Source organism: Pecten maximus, chromosome 12 (assembly GCF_902652985.1).
Source record: "Pecten maximus chromosome 12, xPecMax1.1, whole genome shotgun sequence".
Classification (NCBI taxonomy): Eukaryota; Metazoa; Mollusca; class Bivalvia; order Pectinida; family Pectinidae; genus Pecten; species Pecten maximus.
In genome coordinates this window covers 23,283,741-23,310,014 of record NC_047026.1, presented here as the reverse complement: position 1 = coordinate 23,310,014, position 26,274 = coordinate 23,283,741, and the positions used below count along the sequence as shown (strand labels likewise).

Sequence of the window (26,274 nt, the reverse complement as noted above, 5' to 3'; positions counted from 1 at the left end):
TAATTTATTATTAGAGGTTAACACGACAGGAAACTTTTGTGATGTATTTATATACATATGTCATTGGGTACATACTCTGCTAGGTTGGAGACCGACGTAGCGTGCGCTTTTGTATTTGCGCGCTCAGCCGTGAAGGCGTGACTAACACTTTATCAGTAATATTTAATCAACTTTTTTTTAAAATCGTTTGCTGGACCAAGCAAAGTAAAATGTATTTAATTTTTGATTGATCCAAAAATAGATAAATAAATAGATAAATAAGCAAATAAAACAAAATAAAATAGAATAAAATAAATGGACGAAAGCTTTTGGAGAAAACTATATTTGATGCAAAATTTATTAACGTTGTTACAAAGAAAATTTAATGCTTCAAACCTTCATCAGTGCCCGTGGAATTTATTCAGCTTTTAATCATATATAGGCACTTGTATCTGGTAATTAACACCAGAATTGTCCTCGATATGTAGTTCTGGTGTTAATTACCAGATACAAGTGCCGATGTTTTAACTGATCCAAAAATGAAAACGATTCGACGTGATCGAGTATTTTTGGAGAAAAAAGGTTCACAATAGCAGTGGCGTAGGAAGTCGTCAAAAAGTGGGGGGGGCAACATTTTTTTAACCTTAAATTTTACGCACTAAACAAATCGTATCCCATCTCCGCAAAATTAGGCAATAATTATCATTTCCACATCCCATGATAATTTTGATAATTTATGTAGTACAAAACAAGTTATTTACGCAAATCATGAATCACCAGGCCCGGCCAGGATTTTCGAAAGGGCGGGTGGTCCAGTAATTTAGTAATAATGCGAGCGCCGTAGGCGCGAACCGATTTTTTTTTTTTTTTTTTTTTTTTACGAGGGGTCTGAGGGGCCGCCCAGCGGGTCCAGGGCAGCGCCCTGATAGGGGGTTCAAGGGGGTCTAAGTCCTCCGCGGAAAATTAATATAGCACATTTCCAATAATTCGGGATCAGGCGCAGATCCAGGAGTTTTCGAAAGGGGGGTCCAGTAATTAAGTGAACATGCGAGCGCCGTAGGCGCGAGCTGATTTTTTTCCCCTTTTTGCGAGAGGTCTGGGGGCCGCCCAGCGGGTCCCAGGGTGGCGAAGCCCCCCTGTGGATCAGCAATCGAAGGGGGGGGGGGGGGGGGGGGGGGGGGGCAGTAATTTAGTGATAAATTTTTTTTTGTATTTCCTTGTACCTGTCGGTAATTAGTATCACTCTATTCACGTTAAAACCGCGCATTTTTATTCATGTTGTGTTTCTGTCTTGTTCTCATTATGAACTCAATTAACTTCACAAATTATCATCAACTTATTGAATCTATGTGATGAAGTTAAGCAAAATTTCGTATTAAGATATAAATATTGACTTACCAGGCTATTGCAGACGACCGACACACAGGTCTGAGGATTGATATACTAGTATAAAGGTCGGAATGTTCCGGATGTACAAGATACAGTTTTTATCGTTGCCTTCAAGAAAACATTATCGGTTCGAAATATACAGATATTTATCGAAATGAATATATAAATTCGTGTTTTTTCCCCTTTTTTAGATTTTGGATGTCAAAAAGTGGGGGGGCAAAAAGATATGTTTGCCCCCCCACTGAAAAAGTGGGGGGGGGGGGGGGGGGGGGGGGGGGGGCCCCCGCTTCCTACGCCACTGAATAGGGTAATATATTTCGATATTTGTTATTTACTTTGAACATTAAGCGGCCGTTATGTAAATTTGGCGTTTATTTACGCAAAAGGTGGGGTGTCCAGCAATGTTAATTTCCCATATATATAGGGTTCGGCCTAAAGATTTTTTGTTACACTTCGAGATCTCAACCTCTTACCGATACATTGCTTAATTTGTGCCATCAAAGTTGGTCCCTTGGCTAAACGTTTAACCCAAATTGATCGATGATGCACTTGCCTAATTATTTATTAATTAATTAATTAATTACGTGACTAAATTTCTTAACTAATTTTAAGAATGCAGATTGTCAAAAACAGATAACAAATAAAATTATTTATTTTAACGAAATAAGAAGTTTTGAACAATAAATTAACTAAATACCAAAATACTACAACAGTAAGTATACAGCCGATCATATGTAATTTTTAAGCCTTTTGTGAAGAAAAACGATGGGTTTTTTTTTTTGTGAACAAATTAAATTTTATGAATGTCTACCTTAAAATTATTAAGTCCATTCAGAATTATTTAGCGTATAGAGAGTTTCATCACTTATCCTAATTTTGCCCAAAGATCAAAACTTTATCATTTGTGAAAAGTGTTGATTTTTGGCTTTGATGTGTGTCACTCCAATGAATTGTTGAACGATAATGGACATAACAGACCCCCCTGTTACACTCCAAACCTTAATGTGCGTACATGTGCCATTCCCAATATATAACAACCCGTATCACGCCGGTAGTGATTAAACAAATCTTGCAACAATATACTCCATATGCCGAAATTTCATTGTTCTTTAGACATTACTTTTTCCCATTCCTTCAAGTAAATAGCTTCTATGTCCGTGATTTGAAATATTATATATTAGCGCTTCTATCCTACTTACAAAATTGTATAAACACCTTATGTATTACCGTTTTCACAATGAGAGATAGTTGTGTAGCTGCGGGTTGAGAAGTTGTCTTTAGGAAAGACATTGAAACCAAGAAATGCTAGAAACATAAGACTTCCCAGTATAGTTGGTTGTTTGATGACAACAACTTAACCGATGATCAAGATATTCACATGTGTGTGAAGTGCTTAAAGAATTATCAGAAAAGTAAGTCGCAACCTGAAGATCAAAACGTTCGTGTTAATGATGAAACGTGTCGGAACATCTCATTATTACCCATAGAAGATAAAACTGTATATGTTAAGGCCAGTCTTTCCACGCCAAATTCACACTATGTACACAGGGGCATGTCTAGTCTTATATTAAATAATAGCCAGAAATACCTAGTATTTCTGGCTATTTTTTAATATAAGATTATAATATTTCTGGTTATTTTTAATATAAGATTATTATATTTCTGGCTATTTTTAATATAAGAATAGAATATTTCTGGCTATTTTTTAATATAAGATTATAATATTTCTGGCTATTTTTTAATATAAGATTCGAATATTTCTGGCTATTCTTAATATAAGATTAGAATATTTCTGGCTATTTTTTAATATAAGATTAGAATAACACCAACTCATCTTTTATCCCTTCTGTGGTGTCCTTGGTCCTCATGTATTTGTTAACTTGATCTCATAGGAAGATCTTAACCCTTGCGTTGAAATTCGCACTGATGAAACCAGATCAAAGGAAATCACCAATGATCTAAGTTGGAGATATCACATATCCTATTAAGGCAAGGGCCTTCCTTTACTCTGCGTTTCGCCTCTCTGGATGATGCAGATTGTAAAATATGGATAGGCTGGACAAGAACTCAGTTTCTAAAAATTCTTTCACATCGTTCGTCGTCTACACTCCAAACCACGAGGATGCACTGCTGTTGTTCTGACGTACATATCCTTGAAGCAGTGTTAAACAATTTTTACCACGTCAGTTTCCAGTATATCGCAAACATTGCATTCCATAGTAAAAGCATTAGACATAAATATTGTTCCATTGTTCCTTGAACGTGTACATCTTACAATAGAAAACATTCTGGAGCACAACACAGTGTTCTCCGAAGTATTTTTTGGCAAGCGAGTGACTTCCATACTTGACGGTACATATATCTTTATTCCTAAGTTCTGATCACAAGCTCCAGAGAATCTCCTACTGGCCAGAAGAACCAGAACTGCTTGACGTTCATGAGCATAACCCTGCCTAATGGTTACATTCTAGACACAGTGAGTAGGAATTTTTACTGGAAGCGACAATGGTTTACAAAAGCCAACTAAAGCCACCATGGATAGTCTCTCCTGGCTGGAGAAAGATGACTATGTCGTTATTAATCGAAGGTTTAGGGATACTTTGTCAGATTTGGAATCACGTGGTTTGACTACAAAGATGCCGTCTATCTAAACCTGGACAGACTCAACATGGCGACCTATAAGCCAACCTTGATAGATCCATAACGAAATCCTGATTGGTAGTGGAGACATATCACACACTATTCAAGCAAAGGTTGCTTTTCAAAACGCAACTTGCCCCCAACTATTCCTTTGATGGCATCGAAGCATTCGTTAGAATAGTAACAGTCTGTCTCAATGGAATCCGAGAACGCGTATATATTAGAACACCAGAGCGAGACGCAAAGGATAGGATGGTGGCCGACAAAATGAAAGATCTCCTTAATGAGTACAACACCTTAACTCAGCGTGTGAAGGTGGGTCAGATTTTACCAGAAGGGCCAAGTCACAATTTGTAAAGCTAGACGCGACTGCCGATAATTGGGACCTTCTAAAGTTAGACATGGAATACATTCGGACAATATCCTGTGGCACATACATGTACAAAACCACTGGCAGCTGGCTACATCAGTGAGCGCCTCAGTGATGATGGTGGCTACGAGATCTGGAACTATCGGCACTCACTGGATATTGTATGAGCAGTTTAAGGTAAAATGTTTGGATCCAGCATGACTGCTCCGACACCATTATATTTCCGTAAAGATTATATATATTGCCAGTATCCTACTGAACCTGAAGTAATGTAGATTTCGCTACCAACCACCCTCTTCCAGGAATTAGGTATGGTCGACTTAGACTACGATGTAGACCAACACTAACATGGCCAATCAGATTCCAGGACAAGGAAGCCATATTGGATTCCAGATTAGGTGGTTTAATGTAGCCGTGGTAAGAACATATACTATTTGTGGTTATCAGGGAACATGGTGGCAATTTTGAAAGTGTAAATTTCACTTTAGTTTGTTATTACATAGTCTTAAGTTATAGAAACATTGCGTTTATTAACACACAGCATGATTATATATATACATGTATTTACTATTTACAAAACTTATAAAATATGGCATCCTTATGCCCCTGTCACACTTTACCGGATTGGGCCACCGGACGTGAAACGGATAACATTTTTGGATATCCGGTGATGTTCGTCAATATCCGTTTTATGTCCGTTTTATGTTCGGTTCATTCGTTTCATGTCAGGTGATGTACGGTGCGTCCGGTGGTATCCGTTGGAAAGTTTTGTGCATGCACAAAACTTGAAACGGACAGTACGGATAAGAATATTCGTTGGCTGTCCTGTGCATGTCCGTTTTATCCTGTATATATCCTGTCATTGTTCGTTTATATGCGGTAGGTGTACGGGGGGCATGCGTTACCCAGTCCGTTGATGGAACTTGAACGCATACGCCACGCATAAACCGGATCTTCAGCGGTCACATAACGAACACATAACGGACACATAACGGACAAACACAGGATGCTTGCAGGATTAACACCGGACACGACGAATAGACAAACGGATTGAAAACGGATAACACGCACAGAACGAATGAGTACAGAATACCTACAGGATACCTACAGGGGGAGGAACTGACTACCGACAGAAACTAATTAATTATCGCAGGCATATAAAAAGGTTCTTGGAATCTTCCAAATTAGATTCACAGACAGTTGTCAGCATGGAATGTCAGACTAAAGTTTCTGTGCAGTTTAGGGCCGCCTTGCTGCAGGCAGAAATGCATATGAACAATGTTCAGATGGACCTTCACCAGTACCTTTCCCACAGTTGAAGAAGGCACCGCAGGCAACAGCGAAGACGTTATTGGTCGAGGTCATGGCTGAGCCCGGAGAGACGAAGGCAGTTCGGTCTATATGACCAACTCATGGTAGAACTGCGGAGAAATGCATATATCTTGTTTTTTTTCTGCACGCGCGCGTTAATGTCCGTTAGGTGTTCGGTTTGTCCGGAATGCATCCTGTACACGTCCTGATTCACCGGTTCGTTACATGGTACATGTTCGTTATTGGTACGTTTTATCCGTTCCATATTCGGTGCAAGTACGTCGTCAGTTTGGATTTTTCTACCGGACTGACAACTTTGCCACCGTATACCACCGGATAACAAAAATTTCTATCCGTTGAAGTCCGGTACACCAATCCGGTCAAGTGTGACAGGGGCATTAGGGGCTACTCTGTATGACTGTTTAAGATGAACTAGGTAAATGTAATTAGTATTACAATGCATCCATATGGAGTTTGTATATCCAGGTTGTAATCGGGAAGGGCCCGGCAAAGACAACCAACTGATAGAAGTTATGGGTGTCATTCCCTATGTACTAATGAAAAGGAGAGAAATATCAACATTTTATTGAGGTTCACTTCACAATATTTCAATGCAAAACAGATTTTCCCGTATGCTCGTTTTTCTTTAAACAAAATTCCTAACAATATTGTCAATCAATTTGAATCACTTTGCACATATTACTATTTTTGGGCAATTAATATTATACTGCTTGGAGATGTTTAAGCACATACTAACGAATGGACTGCAATAGGAAGTTGTGTTTTTGACCTTCAGAAAATTTCGCTTAATGTAAAATGAGCATGTTCTTTCTCAAAATCCATAATGTATTCAACACTGTAATGTCTTGCTTTGCATATATGATATCTATCATGTTATCAGCATGTTTATCTTCAGTTTTCTCAGAAAAATGAAGAATTGATATTGTTGCATTTTCTCCAAAAAGCATACATTTTTTCTTTCTTCTTTTTCATTTGCTACATAACTTAATCATTACCTATGTAATTTACTCAGCTTTTTTCAGATTCAATATTTAAAACGATTGCTGACGTAACCCCTTATGCGATGTCGTAAGATGTTCATGTAACGTAGCGAGAATGAGCATCTATATTTTAATTAGATTGTCAAGATATCAACTATTCAAACTTGATATGATATCAATGACGAGGTGATATCACTTTAACGACTACATTGTAACTGGTGTCATTGGTATTATAATGCAATGCTGGAAAGTCTCTTGGCCATTTTGGCCAAAGATGAGGTATGTACAGCTTCGCGTCATCTTTAAAATGCTTTATGGCACATTAAAGGTCATCTGGCATGTTGTTGATGTACAAAATAGATCCTAATTAACACACTCCCCTAGGCACTCTGCTGTAGTGAATTTAATTGATGAGGATTATGAATTTGTATCCTGACTGACTGCACGAGATTTGTTAAGACACCCTTAATCCATCGATGTGTCAGAGCTTTCTAATTGCTATAGTAGGAGGCGGTGCGATATTTTGCCAAACGCTTTACAAAATCAAACTAGACAACGTCAGTAGTTTTGCTAGACGTCTATTCTTCCATGTCTTTTACTAGCTGTGTTGTGGATGACCTTTGTAGACGGAAGCCATGTTGGTGCACTCATTAATAACCTTAAAAATTAAAAAAAAAGTTCCTAAAATGTGTTACTTATTATCCTCTGTAGTACTGTACAGAATAATGAATTGTATCCTGTTGAATACCAGTAAGACTATCGAATATAGATATGTTTCCGAAGTGAGTAGTGACACTACTAAGTGAATATAAGTATCTGGGCAACATTATAAATCAAATGCTCCAGGTAAATTCCTACCATCTGTTTTCTGATTTATAGAACAAAGAGCTTAAAGCACATCTCAATAGACAGAAGCATTCCTAGTCGAAATGGAGATTATATTTGTACTATATGTATTGACATTAAGTACATATTAAGTTTTCAAAACACTTTGGGTATTCGAAGAAGAGCAGTTAACTTTGTATCATACGGAGAGCCGACTATTTTGAATTTAGACTGTTGAAGTTTTTATCACTATTTTCAGAAAGTACTTCGTGTATCTTTCTTAGTTTTCATAGTTATGTAGATTTCACTAGGCCTCTAGTTAAGTTAGGAAAAAGAAAATGGCCGACAGACGGCAATTTGGGGCTGTTGAAGTTTGCTATTTCTCATAAAGTTCTTCAAGGTTCCCGTCATTTTTCAGTTGTGCATATTGAATTTTGAAACTTATCGGAAAGTTCTTCATGGATCTTTCTTAACTATGATCTCCAGTAACAATTAAACTTTGGATCTGGTTAGGAATAGAAAGAGCCGAGAGGCAGCAAGGATTAGGGATAGGGGTTAGGAGTTCTATTTCCTCTAGTTACAATGATGTTTTTTATCACTATTTCTTAGCAATTTATTTACGGATCTTTCTCAGATTTCATATGTAGGACGATGATACTTGTGCTTGCTCAATTTTGAAACTGATCAGGTAAACAAACAATGGCCAACATGCAGCTTCTTTGATCTTGACAGTTGAAATCCGCTACCTATTTCTCAAAATTTTCTTCCTCGATCTCTTTTAGATTTGAAACGATTAAGAGGAAGAGGGGGAAGATAGAGAACAAATCAAGATAATTAAGTGGTGGGAACCAAGACCCCTCGGGGATCTCTTGTTGGGAATGTTTCAAGGAGATGGTTTTACATAAGCTCTAAGCTTGTTACCAAATCCTCTTGTATACTTTTGATTTATTGTATTGTATTATTTATTCTCAAATAAATATTGTTTAAACTAAGTTAGATTTTCGTTTAGTTTACAAATATTTTCAAAACAAAAGAACAATATATGTATGCATATTGATATCACCCCCCCCCCCCCCCCCCCCCCCCCCCCCCCCCCCCCCCCCCCCAAACAATAAAGTAACAAGACACATTTGCAATCATTCAGAATCATTTTATTCTCCTCAATAAAGGTAGCATATAGAATTGGTTATAAGTGAAAAAAATGGATTTAAAAATAAGTGACCCATGAACCTTTAATGGTCACCTGACAATGAAACATTGTAATGAAGTACTTATACATATCGAATCCTATATTCAAAATCACACAATTGTTCCAACTATAGATATATAGGAACACTTGGCTGTTTTCCTGTTTATGTAAATAAGCATTTTAGAGAATCCATTTATGGTTTTTATGTTCAACTTAATGTCAAAGTATGGTTCTTAATATGTTCATCCTAATACCCAAGTATATGGTTTTTGTGTTCATCTTAATACCTACATTGTAAGTATGGTTTTTGTGTTCATCTTAATACCCAAGTATGGTTCTTATGTTCATCTTAATACCTACATTGTAAGTATGGTTTTTGTGTTCATCTTAATACCCAAGTATATGGTTCTTGTGTTCATCTTAATACCTACATTGTAAGTATGGTTTTTGTGTTCATCTTAATACCTACATTGTAAGTATGGTTTTTGTGTTCATCTTAATACCCAAGTATATGGTTCTTGTGTTCATCTTAATACCTACATTGTAAGTATGGTTCTTATGTTCATCTTAATACCTACATTGTAAGTATGGTTTTTGTGTTCATCTTAATACCCAAGTATATGGTTCTTGTGTTCATCTTAATACCTACATTGTAAGTATGGTTTTTGTGTTCATCTTAATACCCAAGTATATGGTTCTTGTGTTCATCTTAATACCTACATTGTAAGTATGGTTCTTGTGTTCATCTTAATACCCAAGTATATGGTTCTTGTGTTCATCTTAATACCTACATTGTAAGTATGGTTTTTGTGTTCATCTTAATACCCAAGTATATGGTTCTTGTGTTCATCTTAATACCTACATTGTAAGTATGGTTCTTATGTTCATCGTAATACCCCAGTATGGTTCTCGTGTTCATCTTCCTAAAAAATATATCTTTGTTTAATGTATTTTGGGTTATTTAGAGGAATATTTTTAACTTCAAACTTCTGAACTCTATACTCAGAAATGTAAAAGGCATTTTGAGAATCATCATGTCACCGATCCGTTATCCCACGATAATACTTCCCCATCGGTTCCCTTATTTTGAGATATGAGAACCGTTTATAGGTTATAAGTTACGTGTTTACTTTATGACGACCACGACGACGAACAGAAGATGACATTTAAAACAAGACTACCTTATAAGGTACTCATCAATCATTACCAAATATGGCACAGGCTTAGAATCGAGGAATTGTATGTCTGTCTAATGATAGTCAATGGAATCACTGTTAAATGTGATGACGTTTCCAGTATGGCGGAAAAGTAAGTAATGATGAGGATTGTAATCTCCGTGTCAGCTTTGACTGGTCACATAGAATGACTGTTAATTTTGATGACGTTTCCAGTATGGTGGAAAAGTTACTAATGATGAGGAGTGTAATCTCCGTGTCAGCTTTGACTGGTCACTCGTTATGATGAAGTTTAATTTCCATGGCAGGTTTGGACCGGTCTTTGAAAGCCATCTTTAGCAGTCTGACAGCCTCCGCGTGGGACACACCAACCAATGAATGGTCATCCACAGTCAGAATAGTCATACCTGGCTACAAAAATAAAATATGGAAAACTTACACGACCCGAGTAGGGGTAGACTGTAAGGTAGGATGTGTTGGAGTCTAGTCATTTAGGACAAATCTAATTAACACGTTCCTAGCCTTCCCCAAAGAACATTTTACAGGAATAATACAGTAAACACGAAAAGTCTCTTGATCAAATTAACAGACTTTATCTTTTAAAAAATGAGGTACAATGTATTTGAGTTGAGGTACCGTAATTTCCTAGTATTGCCCGCACAAGCCAAAATCATTATTTTATCATCTTAAATCTGTAGATTTGACAACTTTCGTATAGCCCGTAGCTTTTATGTTTTTGGACCACACAGCCCACTTCATCAGGCTTAAAAACATAACGGTAAAACATCTTCTGAGAATGAATTAATCAGAAATCTGCCCGAGTAGACACTTAGGTGTGAGCAAAAAGGGCGGTTAGACTGGAGTGGTGTACACTCACAAGGTTGGTTAGACCGGAGTTGTGTACACTCACTAGGTTGGTTAGACTGGAGTGGTGTACAGTCACAAGGTTGGTTAGACTAGAGAGGTGTACACTCACAAGGTTGGTTAGACCGGAGTGGTGTACACTCACAAGGTTGGTTAGACTGGAGTGGTGTACACTCACAAGGTTGGATAGACTAGAGAGGTGTACACTTACAAGTTTGGTTAGACTGGAGTGGTGTACACTCACTAGGTTGGTTAGACCGGAGTGGTGTACACTCACAAGGTTGGTTAGACCGGAGTGGTGTACACTCACAAGGTTGGTTAGACCGGAGTGGTGTACACTCACAAGGTTGGTTAGACCGGAGTGGTGTACACTCACAAGGTTGGTTAGACCGGAGTTGTGTACACTCACTAGGTTGGTTAGACTGGAGTGGTGTACACTCACAAGGTTGGTTAGACTAGAGAGGTGTACACTCACAAGGTTGGTTAGACCGGAGTGGTGTACACTCACAAGGTTGGTTAGACCGGAGTGGTGTACACTCACAAGGTTGGTTAGACCGGAGTGGTGTACACTCACAAGGTTGGTTAGACCGGAGTGGTGTACACTCACAAGGTTGGTTAGACCGGAGTGGTGTACACTCACAAGGTTGGCTAGACTGGAGTGGTGTACACTCACAAGGTTGGATAGACTAGAGAGGTGTACACTTACAAGGTTGGTTAGACTGAAGTGGTGTACACTCACTAGGTTGGTTAGACTGGAGTGGTGTACACTCACAAGGTTGGTAAGACTGTGGTGTACACTCACAAGGTTGGTTAGACCGGAGTGGTGTACACTCACAAGGTTGGTTAGACCGGAGTGGTGTACACTCACAAGGTTGATTAGACCGGAGTGGTGTACACTCACAAGGTTGGTTAGACCGGAGTGGTGTACACTCACAAGGTTGGTTAGACCGGAGTGGTGTACACTCACAAGGTTGGTTAGACCGGAGTGGTGTACACTCACAAGGTTGGTTAGACCGGAGTGGTGTACACTCACAAGGTTGGTTAGACCGGAGTGGTGTACACTCACAAGGTTGGTTAGACTGGAGTGGTGTACACTCACAAGGTTGGTTAGACTGGAGTGGTGTACACTCACAAGGTTGGATAGACTAGAGAGGTGTACACTTACAAGGTTGGTTAGACCGGAGTGGTGTACACTCACAAGGTTGGTTAGACCGGAGTGGTGTACACTCACAAGGTTGGTTAGACCGGAGTTGCGTACACTCACTAGACTGGTTAGACTGGAGTGGTGTACACTCACTTGGTTTGCTAGACTGGAGTGGTGTACTCTCACAAGGTTGGTTTGACTGGAGTGGTGTACACTCACTTGGTTAGACCCTAGTTGCGTACACTCACTAGACTGGTTATATTGGAGTGGTGTACACTCACTTGGTTTGCTAGACTGGAGTGGTGTACACTCACTTGGTTAGACCCTAGTTGCGTACACTCACTAGACCGGTTAGACTGGAGTGACAAACTTTTGATGTTTACCTGAATAAGATGTGAATACGCTGCTGCTCCACCCTCCAGAACTTTGTCCACCCTCACCTCGGGCTGTCTCTTACTGTTGCTTCCTCCGGACACACACAGACCTACAATATCAATAGACTGAAGATTTCAAACAGTTATGGCCGATTACGTAACGACTTACTTTAATTACGTCCCCTTACGTAATGACTCACTATAACGTTATTACGTCCCCTTACGTAATGACTCACTATAACGTTATTATGGCCCCTTACGTAATGACTCACAATAACGTCATTATGTCCCCTTACGTAACGACTTACTATAACATAATTACGTCCCCTTACGTAAAGACTTACTATAACATAAGAACGTCCCCTTACGTAATGACTTACTATAACGGTATTATGTCCCTTACGTAATGACTTACTATAACGGTATTATGGCCCTTTACGTAATGACTTACTATAACGTTATTATGTCCCCTTACGTAACGACTTACTATAACATAATTACGTCCCCTTACGTAATGACTTACAATAACGTTCTAGTATGGCCCCTTACGTAATAACTTAATCTAACGTTATTATGTCCCCTTACGTAACGACTTAATCTAACGTTATTATGTCCCCTTACGTAACGACTTACAATAACGTTATTATGTCCCCTTACGTAATGACTTACAATAACGTTATTATGGTCCCTTACGTAATGACTTACTATACCGTTATTATGTCCCCTTACGTAATGACTTACTCTAACGTTATTACGTCCCCTTACGTAACGACTTACAATAACGTTATTATGTCCCCTTACGTAATGACTTACAATAACGTTATTATGTCCCCTTACGTAATGACTCAATATAACGTTATTATGTTCCCTTACGTAATGACTTACTACATGTATAACGTTTTTATGTCCCCTTACGTAATGACTTACTCTAACGTTATTACGTCCCCTTACGTAACGACTTACAATAACGTTATTATGTCCCCTTACGTAACGACTTACAATAACCTTATAATGTCCCCTTACGTAATGACTTACTATAACGTTATTACGTCCCCTTACGTAACGACTTACAATAACGTTATGTCCCCTTACGTAACGACTTACAATAACCTTATAATGTCCCCTTACGTAATGACTTACTATAACGTATATAGTCCCTTCCGTAATGACTTACTATAACGTTATTATGGCCCCTTACGTAATGACTTACTATAACGTTTTGATGTCCCCTTACGTAATGACTTACTATAACGTATATAGTCCCTTACGTAATGACTTAATCTAACGTTATTACGTCCCCTTACGTAATGACTCACTATAACGTTATTATGGCCCCTTACGTAATGACTCACAACAACGTCATTATGTCCCCTTACGTAACGACTTACTATAACATAATTACGTCCCCTTACGTAAAGACATACTATAACATAAGAACGTCCCCTTACGTAATGACTTACTATAACGGTATTATGTCCCTTACGTAATGACTTACTATAACGGTATTATGGCCCTTTACGTAATGACTTACTATAACGTTATTATGTCCCCTTACGTAACGACTTACTATAACATAATTACGTCCCCTTACGTAATGACTTACAATAACGTTCTAGTATGGCCCCTTACGTAATAACTTAATCTAACGTTATTATGTCCCCTTACGTAACGACTTAATCTAACGTTATTATGTCCCCTTACGTAACGACTTACAATAACGTTATTATGTCCCCTTACGTAATGACTTACAATAACGTTATTATGGTCCCTTACGTAATGACTTACTATACCGTTATTATGTCCCCTTACGTAATGACTTACTCTAACGTTATTACGTCCCCTTACGTAACGACTTACAATAACGTTATTATGTCCCCTTACGTAATGACTTACAATAACGTTATTATGTCCCCTTACGTAATGACTCAATATAACGTTATTATGTTCGATTACGTAATGACTTACTACATGTATAACGTTTTTATGTCCCCTTACGTAATGACTTACTCTAACGTTATTACGTCCCCTTACGTAACGACTTACAATAACGTTATTATGTCCCCTTACGTAACGACTTACAATAACCTTATAATGTCCCCTTACGTAATGACTTACTATAACGTTATTACGTCCCCTTACGTAACGACTTACAATAACGTTATGTCCCCTTACGTAACGACTTACAATAACCTTATAATGTCCCCTTACGTAATGACTTACTATAACGTATATAGTCCCTTCCGTAATGACTTACTATAACGTTATTATGGCCCCTTACGTAATGACTTACTATAACGTTTTGATGTCCCCTTACGTAATGACTTACTATAACGTATATAGTCCCTTACGTAATGACTTAATCTAACGTTATTATGGCCCCTTACGTAATGACTCACTATAACGTTATTATGGCCCCTTACGTAATGACTTACTATAACGTTTTTATGTCCCCTTACGTAATGACTTACTATAACGTATATAGTCCCTTACGTAATGACTTACTATAACGTTATTATGGCCCCTTACGTAATGACTCAATATAACCTTATAATGTCCCCTTACGTAACGACTTACTATAACGTATATAGCCCCTTACGTAATGACTTACTATAACGTTATCATGTCCCCTTACGTAACGACTTACTATAACGTATATAGCCCCTTACGTAATGACTCAATATAACCTTATAATGTCCCCTTACGTAACGACTTACTATAACGTATATAGCCCCTTACGTAATGACTTACTATAACGTTATTATGTCCCCTTACGTAACGACTTACTATAACGTTATTATGTCCCCTTACGTAATGACTTACTATAACGTTAGTATGTCCCCTTACGTAATGACTTACTATAACGTTATTATGACCCCTTACGTAATGACTTACTATAATGTTATTATGTCCATTACGTAATGACTTACTATAACGTTATTATGTCCCCTTTCGTAATGACTTACAATAACGTTATTATGGCCCCTTACGTAATGACTTACTATAACGTTATTATGTCCCCTTACGTAATGACTCACTATAACGTTAGTATGGCCCTTACGTAATGACTCACTATAACGTTAGTATGGCCCTTACGTAATGACTCACTATAACGTTATTATGTCCCCTTACGTAATGACTTACTATAACGTTATTATGGCTCCTTACATAATGACTTACTATAACGTTATTATGTCCATTACGTAATGACTCACTATAACGTTAGTATGGCCCTTACGTAATGACTTACTATAACGTTATTATGACCCCTTACGTAATGACTTACTATAACGTTATTATGTCCCCTTACGTAATGACTCACTATAACATTATTATACCCCTTACGTAATGACTAACTATAACGGTATTATGGCTCCTTACATAATGACTTACTATAACGTTATTATGGCCCCTTACGTAATGACTCACTATAACGTATATAGCCCCTTACGTAATGACTTACTATCACGTTATTTTGGCCCCTTTAATTACGTAGTGACTTGCTATAACGTTATTTTGTCCCCTTACGTAATGACTTATAACGTCATTATGTCCCCTTACGTAATGACTCAATATAACGTTGTTATGTCCCCTTACGTAATGACTTACTATAACGTTATAATGGCCTCTTTAATTACGTAATGACTCAATATGACGTTATTATGGCCCTTACGTAATGACTTACTAAACGTTATTATGGCCCCTTACGTAATGACTCACTATAACGTTATTATGTCCCATTACGTAATGATTCACTATAACGTTATTATGGCCCCTTACGTAATGACTTACTATAACGTTATTATGTCCCCTTACGTAATGACTTACTATAACGTTATTATGGCCCTTACGTAATGACTTACTGTAACGTTATTATGTCCCCTTTCGTAACGACTTACTATAACGTTATTATGTCCCTTTACGTAATGACTTACTATAACGGTATTATGGCCCCTTACGTAATGACTTACTATAACGTTATTATGTCCCCTTACGTAATGACTCACTATAACGTTATTATGTCCCCTTACGTAATGACTCACTATAACGTTATTATGTCCCCTTACGTAATGACTTACTATAACGTTATGGCCCATTACGTAACGACTTACTATAACGTTATTACTTACGTAACGACTCACTATAACGTTATTAAGGCCCCTTACGTAATGACTCACTATAACGGTATTATGTCCCCGTACGTAATGACTCACTATAACGTTATTATGGTCCCTTACGTAATGACTTACTACAAGTATAACATTAGTATGTCCCCTTACGTAATGACTTACTATAACGGTATTATGTCCCCTTACTTAATGACTTACTATAACGTTATTATGGCCCCTTACGTAATGACTTACTCTAACGTTATTACGTCCCCTTACGTAATGACTTACTATAACGGTATTATGTCCCCTTACGTAATGACTTACTATAACGGTATTACGTCCCCTTACGTAATGACTTACTATAACGTTATTATGTCCCCTTACGTAATGACTTACTATAACATTATTATACCCCTTACGTAACGACTTAATCTAACGTTATTATGTCCCCTTACGTAATGACTTACTATAACGTTATTATGGCCCCTTACGTAATGACTTACTCTAACGTTATTACGTCCCCTTACGTAATGACTTACAATAACGTTATTACGTCCCCTTACGTAATGACTCACTATAACGTTATTATGTCCCCTTACGTAACGACTTAATCTAACGTTATTATGTCCCCTTACGTAATGACTTACTATAACATTAGTATACCCCTTACGTAATGACTTACTATAACGTTATTATGTCCCCTTACGTAATGACTTACTCTAACGTTATTATGGCCCCTCACGTAATGACTCACTATATCGTTATTATGGCCCCTTACGTAATGACTCACTATAACGTTATTATGTCCCCTTACGTAATGACTTACTACAAAGAATTCACTCATAAAACACATCATTACACAAAGAATTCACATATAAAACACATTATCACACAAAGAATTCACTCATAAAACACATTATTACACAAAGAATTCACACATAAAATACATATTAATCCACAAAGTATGCACATATGAATACACATTGTTGTAATAAACGTTTACCAAGGGTCGGTCTATCTTTGTAAACCAACGTCGTCACCTCTCCTTCTGTTGTAAAGTCCATTTCTCTCCTGTAACATAGACACACCATTGAGTACATGGAATTATCTATCATTAGAATATGATATAGTTCACCAGAAGAAACTATAGAGAATAACGACACAATAACGGAACCATAATTCTAGCTCATGATTCATAAAACGAGGACAAAATATGAGGCAAAATAACAATTAAAATTTAGATTTACATGAAGATCCATGTAAAAGGTGCACGAGACTAAGACCGTGTGTTTCCGGATAGTAAGCGTCTTCTAGAATAACCCCTACTTCATGGACGACGCGCGCCATGCAAATCCGGGTCAGATCCGGGTTTAATCACATTCTCAAAATGTGAATATGGCGGTGACACCGGACCACCAAGCATACCATCAATCATCGACCACGTCTGACTTTATACCACACACGGAAAGGGAATATTTCCAAATGAGATCATGCATGATGTCGACCATTAACCTTTCTTATGGAACTTTCCCATGGTCTTGAACAGAATGCATCTATCAAAACCTGTAGTTGTTAATTTCCCCGTCAGTAGTCGATATTTGTCACTTTTTACGATTTGTAAGCTGTCCCTGCTGGTTACGTTTTAAGATCGAGGTTTGCGGCTGAAGTGGAAGGTTACATCTATGTACTTATAACAATGTTCGCCTGAAGTTGAAGGTTACATCTATGTACTTATAACAATGTTCGCCTGAAGTTGAAGGTTACATCTATGTACTTATAACAATGTTCGCCTGAAGTTGAAGGTTACATCTATGTACTTATAACAATGTTCGCCTGAAGTTGAAGGTTACATCTATGTACTTATAACAATGTTCGCCCTCATGGAAAAGGAATCTCTCATTACAACAGGAAAAAAGAATGCGTTCCTAAAATAAGATAAAAACGTTTTTAGAAGCGATTATTCCAGTTGGATCAAAAGCTCTTTTTGGGGTAGCCCGAGTTTCCTCTGGCCCTGACACCATGCCTGGTGTAGGACATGGTATCAGAGCCAGAGGAAACTCGGGCTATTTTTGGGGGTTATTCAAAATAGAGCAAACGTCCCACACATTCAGACTCCGGGGTGTAATTTGTTGAGTCCCTACTGATATTTACCCACGTAGAGAGTCGGTGTCCAGCGCAAACCCCGGGGGCGTACTTTGTTGCGACCTCTACATCCTACAGATACCTACCCACTGATGGAGCCAGCGTCCCCTACAGACTCCGGGGGCGTACTTTGTTACGCCCATTCAGATACCTACCCACTGATAGAGCCAGCGTCCCCTACAGACCCCCGGGGTGTAAGTTGTTACGCCCATTCAGATACCTACCCACTGATGGAGCCAGCGTCCCCTACAGACTCCGGTGGTGTAAGTTGTTACGCCCATTCAGATACCTACCCACTGATGGAGCCAGCGTCCCCTACAGACTCCGGTGGTGTAAGTTGTTACGCCCCCTTCATATACCTACCCACTGATGGAGCCAGCGTCCCCCACAGACTCCGGTGGTGTAAGTTGTTACGCCCCCTTCATATACCTACCCACTAATGGAGCCAGCGTCCCCCACAAACCCCGGGGGTGCAAGTTGTTACGACCCCTTCAGATACCTACCCACTAATGGAGCGAGCGTCCCCCACAAACCCCGGGGGTGCAAGTTGTTACGCCCCCTTCAGATACCTACCCACTAATGGAGCCAGCGTCCCCCACAAACCCCGGGGGTGCAAGTTGTTACGACCCCTTCAGATACAATGTACCTACCCACTGATGGAGCCAGCGTCCCCTAAAGACTCTGGAGATGTACTTTGTTGTGAGCCACGTGCTTTTCCTGACATCACATCTACCACACGTTGTTTAATTTTCTGTTCCTGTTCATGTTGCTCCACAGGCTTGATGTAGAAATGACCGCTTTCATCTTGAAACAGTTAATGGTAATAACACAGAAAAATTAAATGAAATCATGAAAAAAAAAAAAAAAAACGAAAAAAATCATTGCACATGTAATTATCAATTATGGACGTTTGGTGAGGTCAGTATGATGTTATAGCAACCTGGTAGATTCAAATATTAACCGAAGGCGAAGATGGCGATATGAAACGTGTTAAGAAAGTGTGAAGTTACATTATTTTTACATTATCTTGATAACAGAGCATTGTAACGACATAATGATCATGGTGTCATGAACGCAATATTGAAATACAGGACAATATTTCAAAATGTTTATCTCCACGCGACGACGTTTTAGCCATTGATAATTGAGTAAAGTTGGACCATATCCATATATTTATATAAACCGAAGGTAAAAAAATACACAAAAACATTGCAAAAAAAAAAAACAAAAAAAACAGAAATATAAATAGTGCAGGTAATAAACACTTCACATACATCTTTATATAATGAATTAGAATCGAGATATAATATTTGTGTAGCACTGATATGATACTGGTGTAATACGGATATAATAATGGTGTAATACTGATATCATAATGGTGTAATACTGATATAATACTGGTGTAATACTGATATGATACTGGTGTAATGCTGATATCATAATGGTGTAATACTGATGTAATAATGGTATGATACTTATATAATACTGATGTAACAATGATTTAATACTGGTATAATAATTGTGTAATACTGATATTATACGGATGTAATACTGATATAATACGGGTGTAATACTGATATATAATACTGATGTAACAATATGATATAATACTGGTGTAATACTGGTATGATAATTGTGTAATACTGATATTATACTAGTGTAATACTTATATAGTATTGATGTGATACTGATAACATAATTGTGCAATAACTGAAGCAGTGAGGACAACACTCAGATACAAATGTACCTGTAAGCTGATTGGCGATGTCTGGAGTAGATCTCGAGTCTGGGGAACGAAATGTATAGAGTAAACAACCCAAAGAAATTTTACATTTGTTTACCAGCAGCATCTCTTGGTATTGTGTCACGACCATCATTACATTTCTGTGTCATTCCTTTACAGAGCTAATTATACAGTACAGGTGTATGGCGATGTGGTATAATAAGAACTTGAGGACGAGCCCCACTCGATTTGCACTCTTCTCCTTCTAGAATATATCTTCCGGTCACTCGATTTGTAGCTCTTCTGCTTCTGGAAGATCTTCTACTTCTTCTGTCTCGAAGCTGGAAGATTTATCTTCCAAGATGGCGGCGACATTGTTTTAAGTGTGCGAGTGATGAGTTTCACTAGAGAAGTATATATGGCACATACATGCATGTGTTTGTGTCATAGTGTTTGAGAAAACTTAAAAACTTGTTTATTCTGGGTTATATTCTCCCGGTTTACTCGATTTACATATAACAGAATACGATCTTCTTAGAAGGCTTCTCTTCTTAGAAGAGTGCAAATCGAGTGGGGCTCTGAGTTGTCTTGCTCGGTAAGTAAAGATTTCACCCGATTACTACATTTTCGTAAGGCTGTTAAGTAGATATATCTGACGTAAGGCTGTTAAGTAGATATATCTGACGTAAGGCTGTTAAGTAGATATATCTGACGTAAGGCTGTTAAGTAGATATATCTGACGTAAGGCTGTTAAGTAGATATATCTGACGTAAGGCTGTTAAGTAGATATATCTGACGTAAGGCTGTTAAGTAGATATATCTGACGTAAGGCTGTTAAGTAGATATATCTGACGTAAGGCTGTTAAGTAGATATATCTGACGTAAGGCTGTTAAGTAGATATATCTGACGTAAGGCTGTTAAGTAGATATATCTGACGTAAGGCTGTTAAGTAGATATATCTGACGTAAGGCTGTTAAGTAGATATATCTGACGTAAGGCTGTTAAGTAGATATATCTGACGTAAGGCTGTTAAGTAGATATATCTGACGTAAGGCTGTTAAGTAGATATATCTGACGTAAGGCTGTTAAGTAGATATATCTGACGTAAGGCTGTTAAGTAGATATATCTGACGTAAGGCTGTTAAGTAGATATATCTGACGTAAGGCTGTTAAGTAGATATATCTGACGTAAGGCTGTTAAGTAGATATATCTGACCTAAGGCTGTTAAGTAGATATATCTGACGTAAGGCTGTTAAGTAGATATATCTGACGTAAGGCTGTTAAGTAGATATATCTGACGTAAGGCTGTTAAGTAGATATATCTGACGTAAGGCTGTTAAGTAGATATATCTGACCTAAGGCTGTTAAGTAGATATATCTGACCTAAGGCTGTTAAGTAGATATATCTGACGTAAGGCTGTTAAGTAGATATATCTGACGTAAGGCTGTTAAGTAGATATATCTGACGTAAGGCTGTTAAGTAGATATATCTGACGTAAGGCTGTTAAGTAGATATATCTGACGTAAGGCTGTTAAGTAGATATATCTGACGTAAGGCTGTTAAGTAGATATATCTGACGTAAGACTGTTAAGTAGATATATCTGACGTAAGGCTGTTAAGTAGATATATCTGACGTAAGGCTGTTAAGTAGATATATCTGACGTAAGGCTGTTAAGTAGATATATCTGACGTAAGGCTGTTAAGTAGATATATCTGACGTAAGGCTGTTAAGTAGATATATCTGACGTAAGGCTGTTAAGTAGATATATCTGACGTAAGGCTGTTAAGTAGATATATCTGAATAAGACTGTAATATACCACCAATATATATACGATTTGATGTGTAACGTCCCTGGCTGTAAATAGGACATAAACTAAACCCAAAGTGTAACGTCACGATGACTACAACCAGTGTGTAGTGACATATTATCTCTTATCATGCTTGATAAAAATTACCTTTTGTGCACATTAAAACAAAATTAAACTTATTTTTGATTGTCTGCATTCTGTAACATGTCTGTAGAGCCATTCCGAAACCCCGCTTCTTACCGCAACTCCCCCCCCCCCCCCCCCCCCCCCCCCCCCCCCCATTAATAAAGTCATTTATGGACCCTTTACAACATATAACCGTCTCTCACTTTCCCTATACCAAATTAGAAAGAATTGGGACGTATTTCAGTACAGGGCCGTTTTGGTGGATTGCATTGCCCCTCTTGTTATCAAAAATAGGGGAGACAGCTGTGTGATGTACTGTAAACGTGATTATTTTCGCGGGGAGTTATTTTCGCGATTTCAATATGTAAACCTATATGCGTGGGGGTGATTTTAGCGATCGATCCACTTTCGCTTGTAGTTCAAGATTACACAAATTGATATCAAAATGATAAGCGTGGGGGAAATTTTCGCGAACAAAAGGAGTCCGCGTAATAAGCGTAAATTTCCCCCCTCGCGTAAATTTCAACGTTTACAGTAGCTATAACTATAATAACAACCTGTCCTAATACTGAATCACTCTACATTTATTTAGCTCCATTGTTAACTAAATTGAAGTTTAAACAACGTAATTTATACAACAAAGTAATTCTCAACACTTACATATGTTTTGGATTTGAAACTTTCTTTAGGAGGGATAATTATCACAAATCAAAATGCTCACCTGTTTCCGTCACCAATAGGTGTTTCTTTGGTTTTCTCCCTTTGTTGACATGGTTCAGCTGCAGATGGAGCTTTGTGGAGAGTTTTTCATATGCCTCCATTTCAATGCGATGGACTCGGTGATCAAATCGACTCAAATCGGTCGAATATAAAACACCTCTAAAGCAACAAACATTTATTAACATATATGAATGACATTTACTGATTCACTACAAACATCTAGCATCATAGAACTTGTACAATACTTTAAATACTTTACATCAAGCCCATACCGCATTATGTAATAGGCTATCTCAGAAAAAATAATTACATAGAAATGCCTCAAATTCTGATTAAAAAAAAAACATATTTGCGAAATGTACTTATTTCCCCCCAAGAGTTATCGCGTCGCTACCAATGGAGACGTTGTTACTGCCAGTGAGGAAATCCCTCCCCCCCCCCCCCCCCTTTTTTTTTTTAGTACCAATATATATTGTACTATGATGCATCTACAACTCTATGTAAAATGTAATTATTGGCCTCTCACTCACATGTTTATTTTCCATTATGTTCCATGTTAATTATGTAGGTTTCGTTGTTATGGTATTGTCATTTTTTAGTTTATTCATTTATTTTTTATTTATCTATTTTTATTTTTTTTTATTGTAATTTATTATATTAAGTTATATATTTCATGTTTTTTTGTGGATTTCTTACACTGTTCATGTTGCCATGAAATTTTACCTGATGTCTCGCAAAAGCAGCATTTTCTCCGGTTTGTCTAAGATCGGAAGAATTGTTTGAATCATGCGGTCAAGGTCACGGGAGCTGTGATACTGAAATTGGATATAGTACCCAAGTAAATCCTTCGTGCGCAATATTTTTACGCATTTGACCTTTATAACAGTGGAAATAGGAAATTTTAGACTTTGTGTGCAATAATATTCAATATTAGACTAGGTCGAGACATTACATCTAATGTTAAAGTTAAGACTATCTTGAGACGAAAGACCAATGGTTACCGAAAGTTCTGACTAATTTGCGACATGAAGTCTTAAGACAAGTTTTGATTAAGTTTTAGACATTACGTACGGGAGGTTACAAAGATTTGGCCAAACTTGATATATCAACTCAAATGGGAAACAAGTTTTGAGTAAGTTTCCGATATTATGTCTGATCGTAACTAAGTTTTGTCTTAGTTTGGGAGCTGGTATGTATTAACTTACTGTCTCTACGTGTCTCACGGCAGCTGAGTATTCATCAGAACTGAGCAGTTTTCTAAATTCCTCTCTTAGGACAGCCATGTTGTTTTTGTTGATGGAATTTTTATGTAGATTCATACTGCCATAGTATTCACCTCTTGGGTCCAAACTGTCTTCTGTAACGATGGAAAGATGAAATGATTCTGGTATGAAGTAATTTGTATGGTAGCTGATCTCGGCCATGCCGCATTGCCACATTTACGCACCACCAACACGACAATGTGAAAATGCGCCATGCGAAGAGCTACAATTCGTCATATGAAATTACAATACAGTAAAATGTCCGTCTCCCTGTCGCACTGGCAGGTACTTTGTCGCGTGCGCCTGGAACTTTTGTTTTACTATCGGTCTTAGCATGTGTAATATGTATATACATGTAGGTATATAGAGATACAGTCAGACGACACCATAAACAATCCAGTAGGTATAGAGAGATACAGTCAGGCGACACCATAAACAATCCAGTAGGTATAGAGAGATACAGCTAGGTTGAATGTGAAGTATTTAATTATTAAGCTCTATAGTTTGGTGAAAAGGTACTATCCACGACTCAGGTGAACTAGTAAGCTCTATACCTTGGTGATAGGTAATACCCACAGCCACGACTCAGGTGAACTAGTAAGCTCTATATATTGGTGATAAGTGATACCCACAGCCACGACTCAGGTGAACTAGTAAGCTCTATACCTTGGTGATTGGTAATACCCACAGCCACGACTCAGGTGAACTAGTAAGCTCTATACCTTGGTGATAGGTAATACCCACAGCCACGACTCAGGTGAACTAGTAAGCTCTATAGTTTGGTGATAGGTAATACCCACAGCCACGACTCAGGTGAACTAGTAAGCTCTATACCTTGGTGATAGGTAATACCCACAGCCACGACTCAGGTGAACTAGTAAGCTCTATACCTTGGTGATAGGTAATACCCACAGCCATGACTCAGGTGAACTAGTAAGCTCTATACCTTGGTGATTGGTAATACCCACAGCCACGACTCAGGTGAACTAGTAAGCTCTATACCTTGGTGATTGGTAATACCCACAGCCACGACTCAGGTGAACTAGTAAGCTCTATACCTTGGTGATAAGTGATACCCACAGCCACGACTCAGGTGAACTAGTAAGCTCTATACCTTGGTGATTGGTAATACCCACAGCCACGACTCAGGTGAACTAGTAAGCTCTTTACCTTGGTGATAAGTGATACCCACAGCCACGACTCAGGTGAACTAGTAAGCTCTACAACTTGGTGAAAAGTAATACCCACAGCAACGACTCAGGTGAACTAGTAAGCTCTATACCTTGGTGATAGGTAATACCCACAGCCACGACTCAGGTGAACTAGTAAGCTCTATACCTTGGTGATAGATAATACCCACAGCCACGACTCAGGTGAACTAGTAAGCTCTATACCTTGGTGATAGATAATACCCACAGCCACGACTCATGTGAACTAGTAAGCTCTATACCTTGGTGATAAGTGATACCCACAGCCACGACTCAGGTGAACTAGTAAGCTCTATACCTTGGTGATAGATAATACCCACAACCACGACTCAGGTGAACTAGTAAGCTCTATACCTTGGTGATAGGTAATACCCACAGCCACGACTCAGGTGAACTAGTAAGCTCTATACATTGGTGATAGGTAATACCCACAGCCACGACTCAGGTGAACTAGTAAGCTCTATACCTTGGTGATTGGTAATACCCACAGCCACGACTCAGGTGAACTAGTAAGCTCTATACCTTGGTGATTGGTAATACCCACAGCCACGACTCAGGTGAACTAGTAAGCTCTATACCTTGGTGATAAGTGATACCCACAGCCACGACTCAGGTGAACTAGTAAGCTCTATACTTTGGTGATTGGTAATACCCACAGCCACGACTCAGGTGAACTAGTAAGCTCTTTACCTTGGTGATAAGTGATACCCACAGCCACGACTCAGGTGAACTAGTAAGCTCTATAACTTGGTGAAAAGTAATACCCACAGCCACGACTCGGGTGAACTAGTAAGCTCTATACCTTGGTGATAAGTAATACCCACAGCCACGACTCGGGTGAACTAGTAAGCTCTATACCTTGGTGATAAGTGATACCCACAGCCACGACTCAGGTGAACTAGTAAGCTCTA

General features: G+C 38.3%; 1 protein-coding gene across 2 annotated transcripts in view; it reads right to left on the bottom strand.

Moving 5' to 3' along the window:
* Positions 1-8,644: 8,644 nt before the first annotated feature.
* Positions 8,645-26,274, bottom strand: part of LOC117339451 — a 46,663-nt gene continuing 29,033 nt past the window's right edge. For both annotated transcript variants that reach the window (XM_033901034.1, XM_033901035.1), the window contains 8 exons: positions 24,099-24,250; positions 23,617-23,708; positions 22,895-23,052; positions 20,260-20,298; positions 19,163-19,316; positions 17,374-17,441; positions 12,271-12,371; positions 8,645-10,290 (listed from right to left, as the gene is read on the bottom strand). In XM_033901034.1, the coding sequence (XP_033756925.1) occupies positions 10,153-10,290; positions 12,271-12,371; positions 17,374-17,441; positions 19,163-19,316; positions 20,260-20,298; positions 22,895-23,052; positions 23,617-23,708; positions 24,099-24,250 (902 nt within the window). In that variant the 3' untranslated portion in view covers positions 8,645-10,152. The remainder of the gene's footprint in view (positions 10,291-12,270; positions 12,372-17,373; positions 17,442-19,162; positions 19,317-20,259; positions 20,299-22,894; positions 23,053-23,616; positions 23,709-24,098; positions 24,251-26,274) is intronic.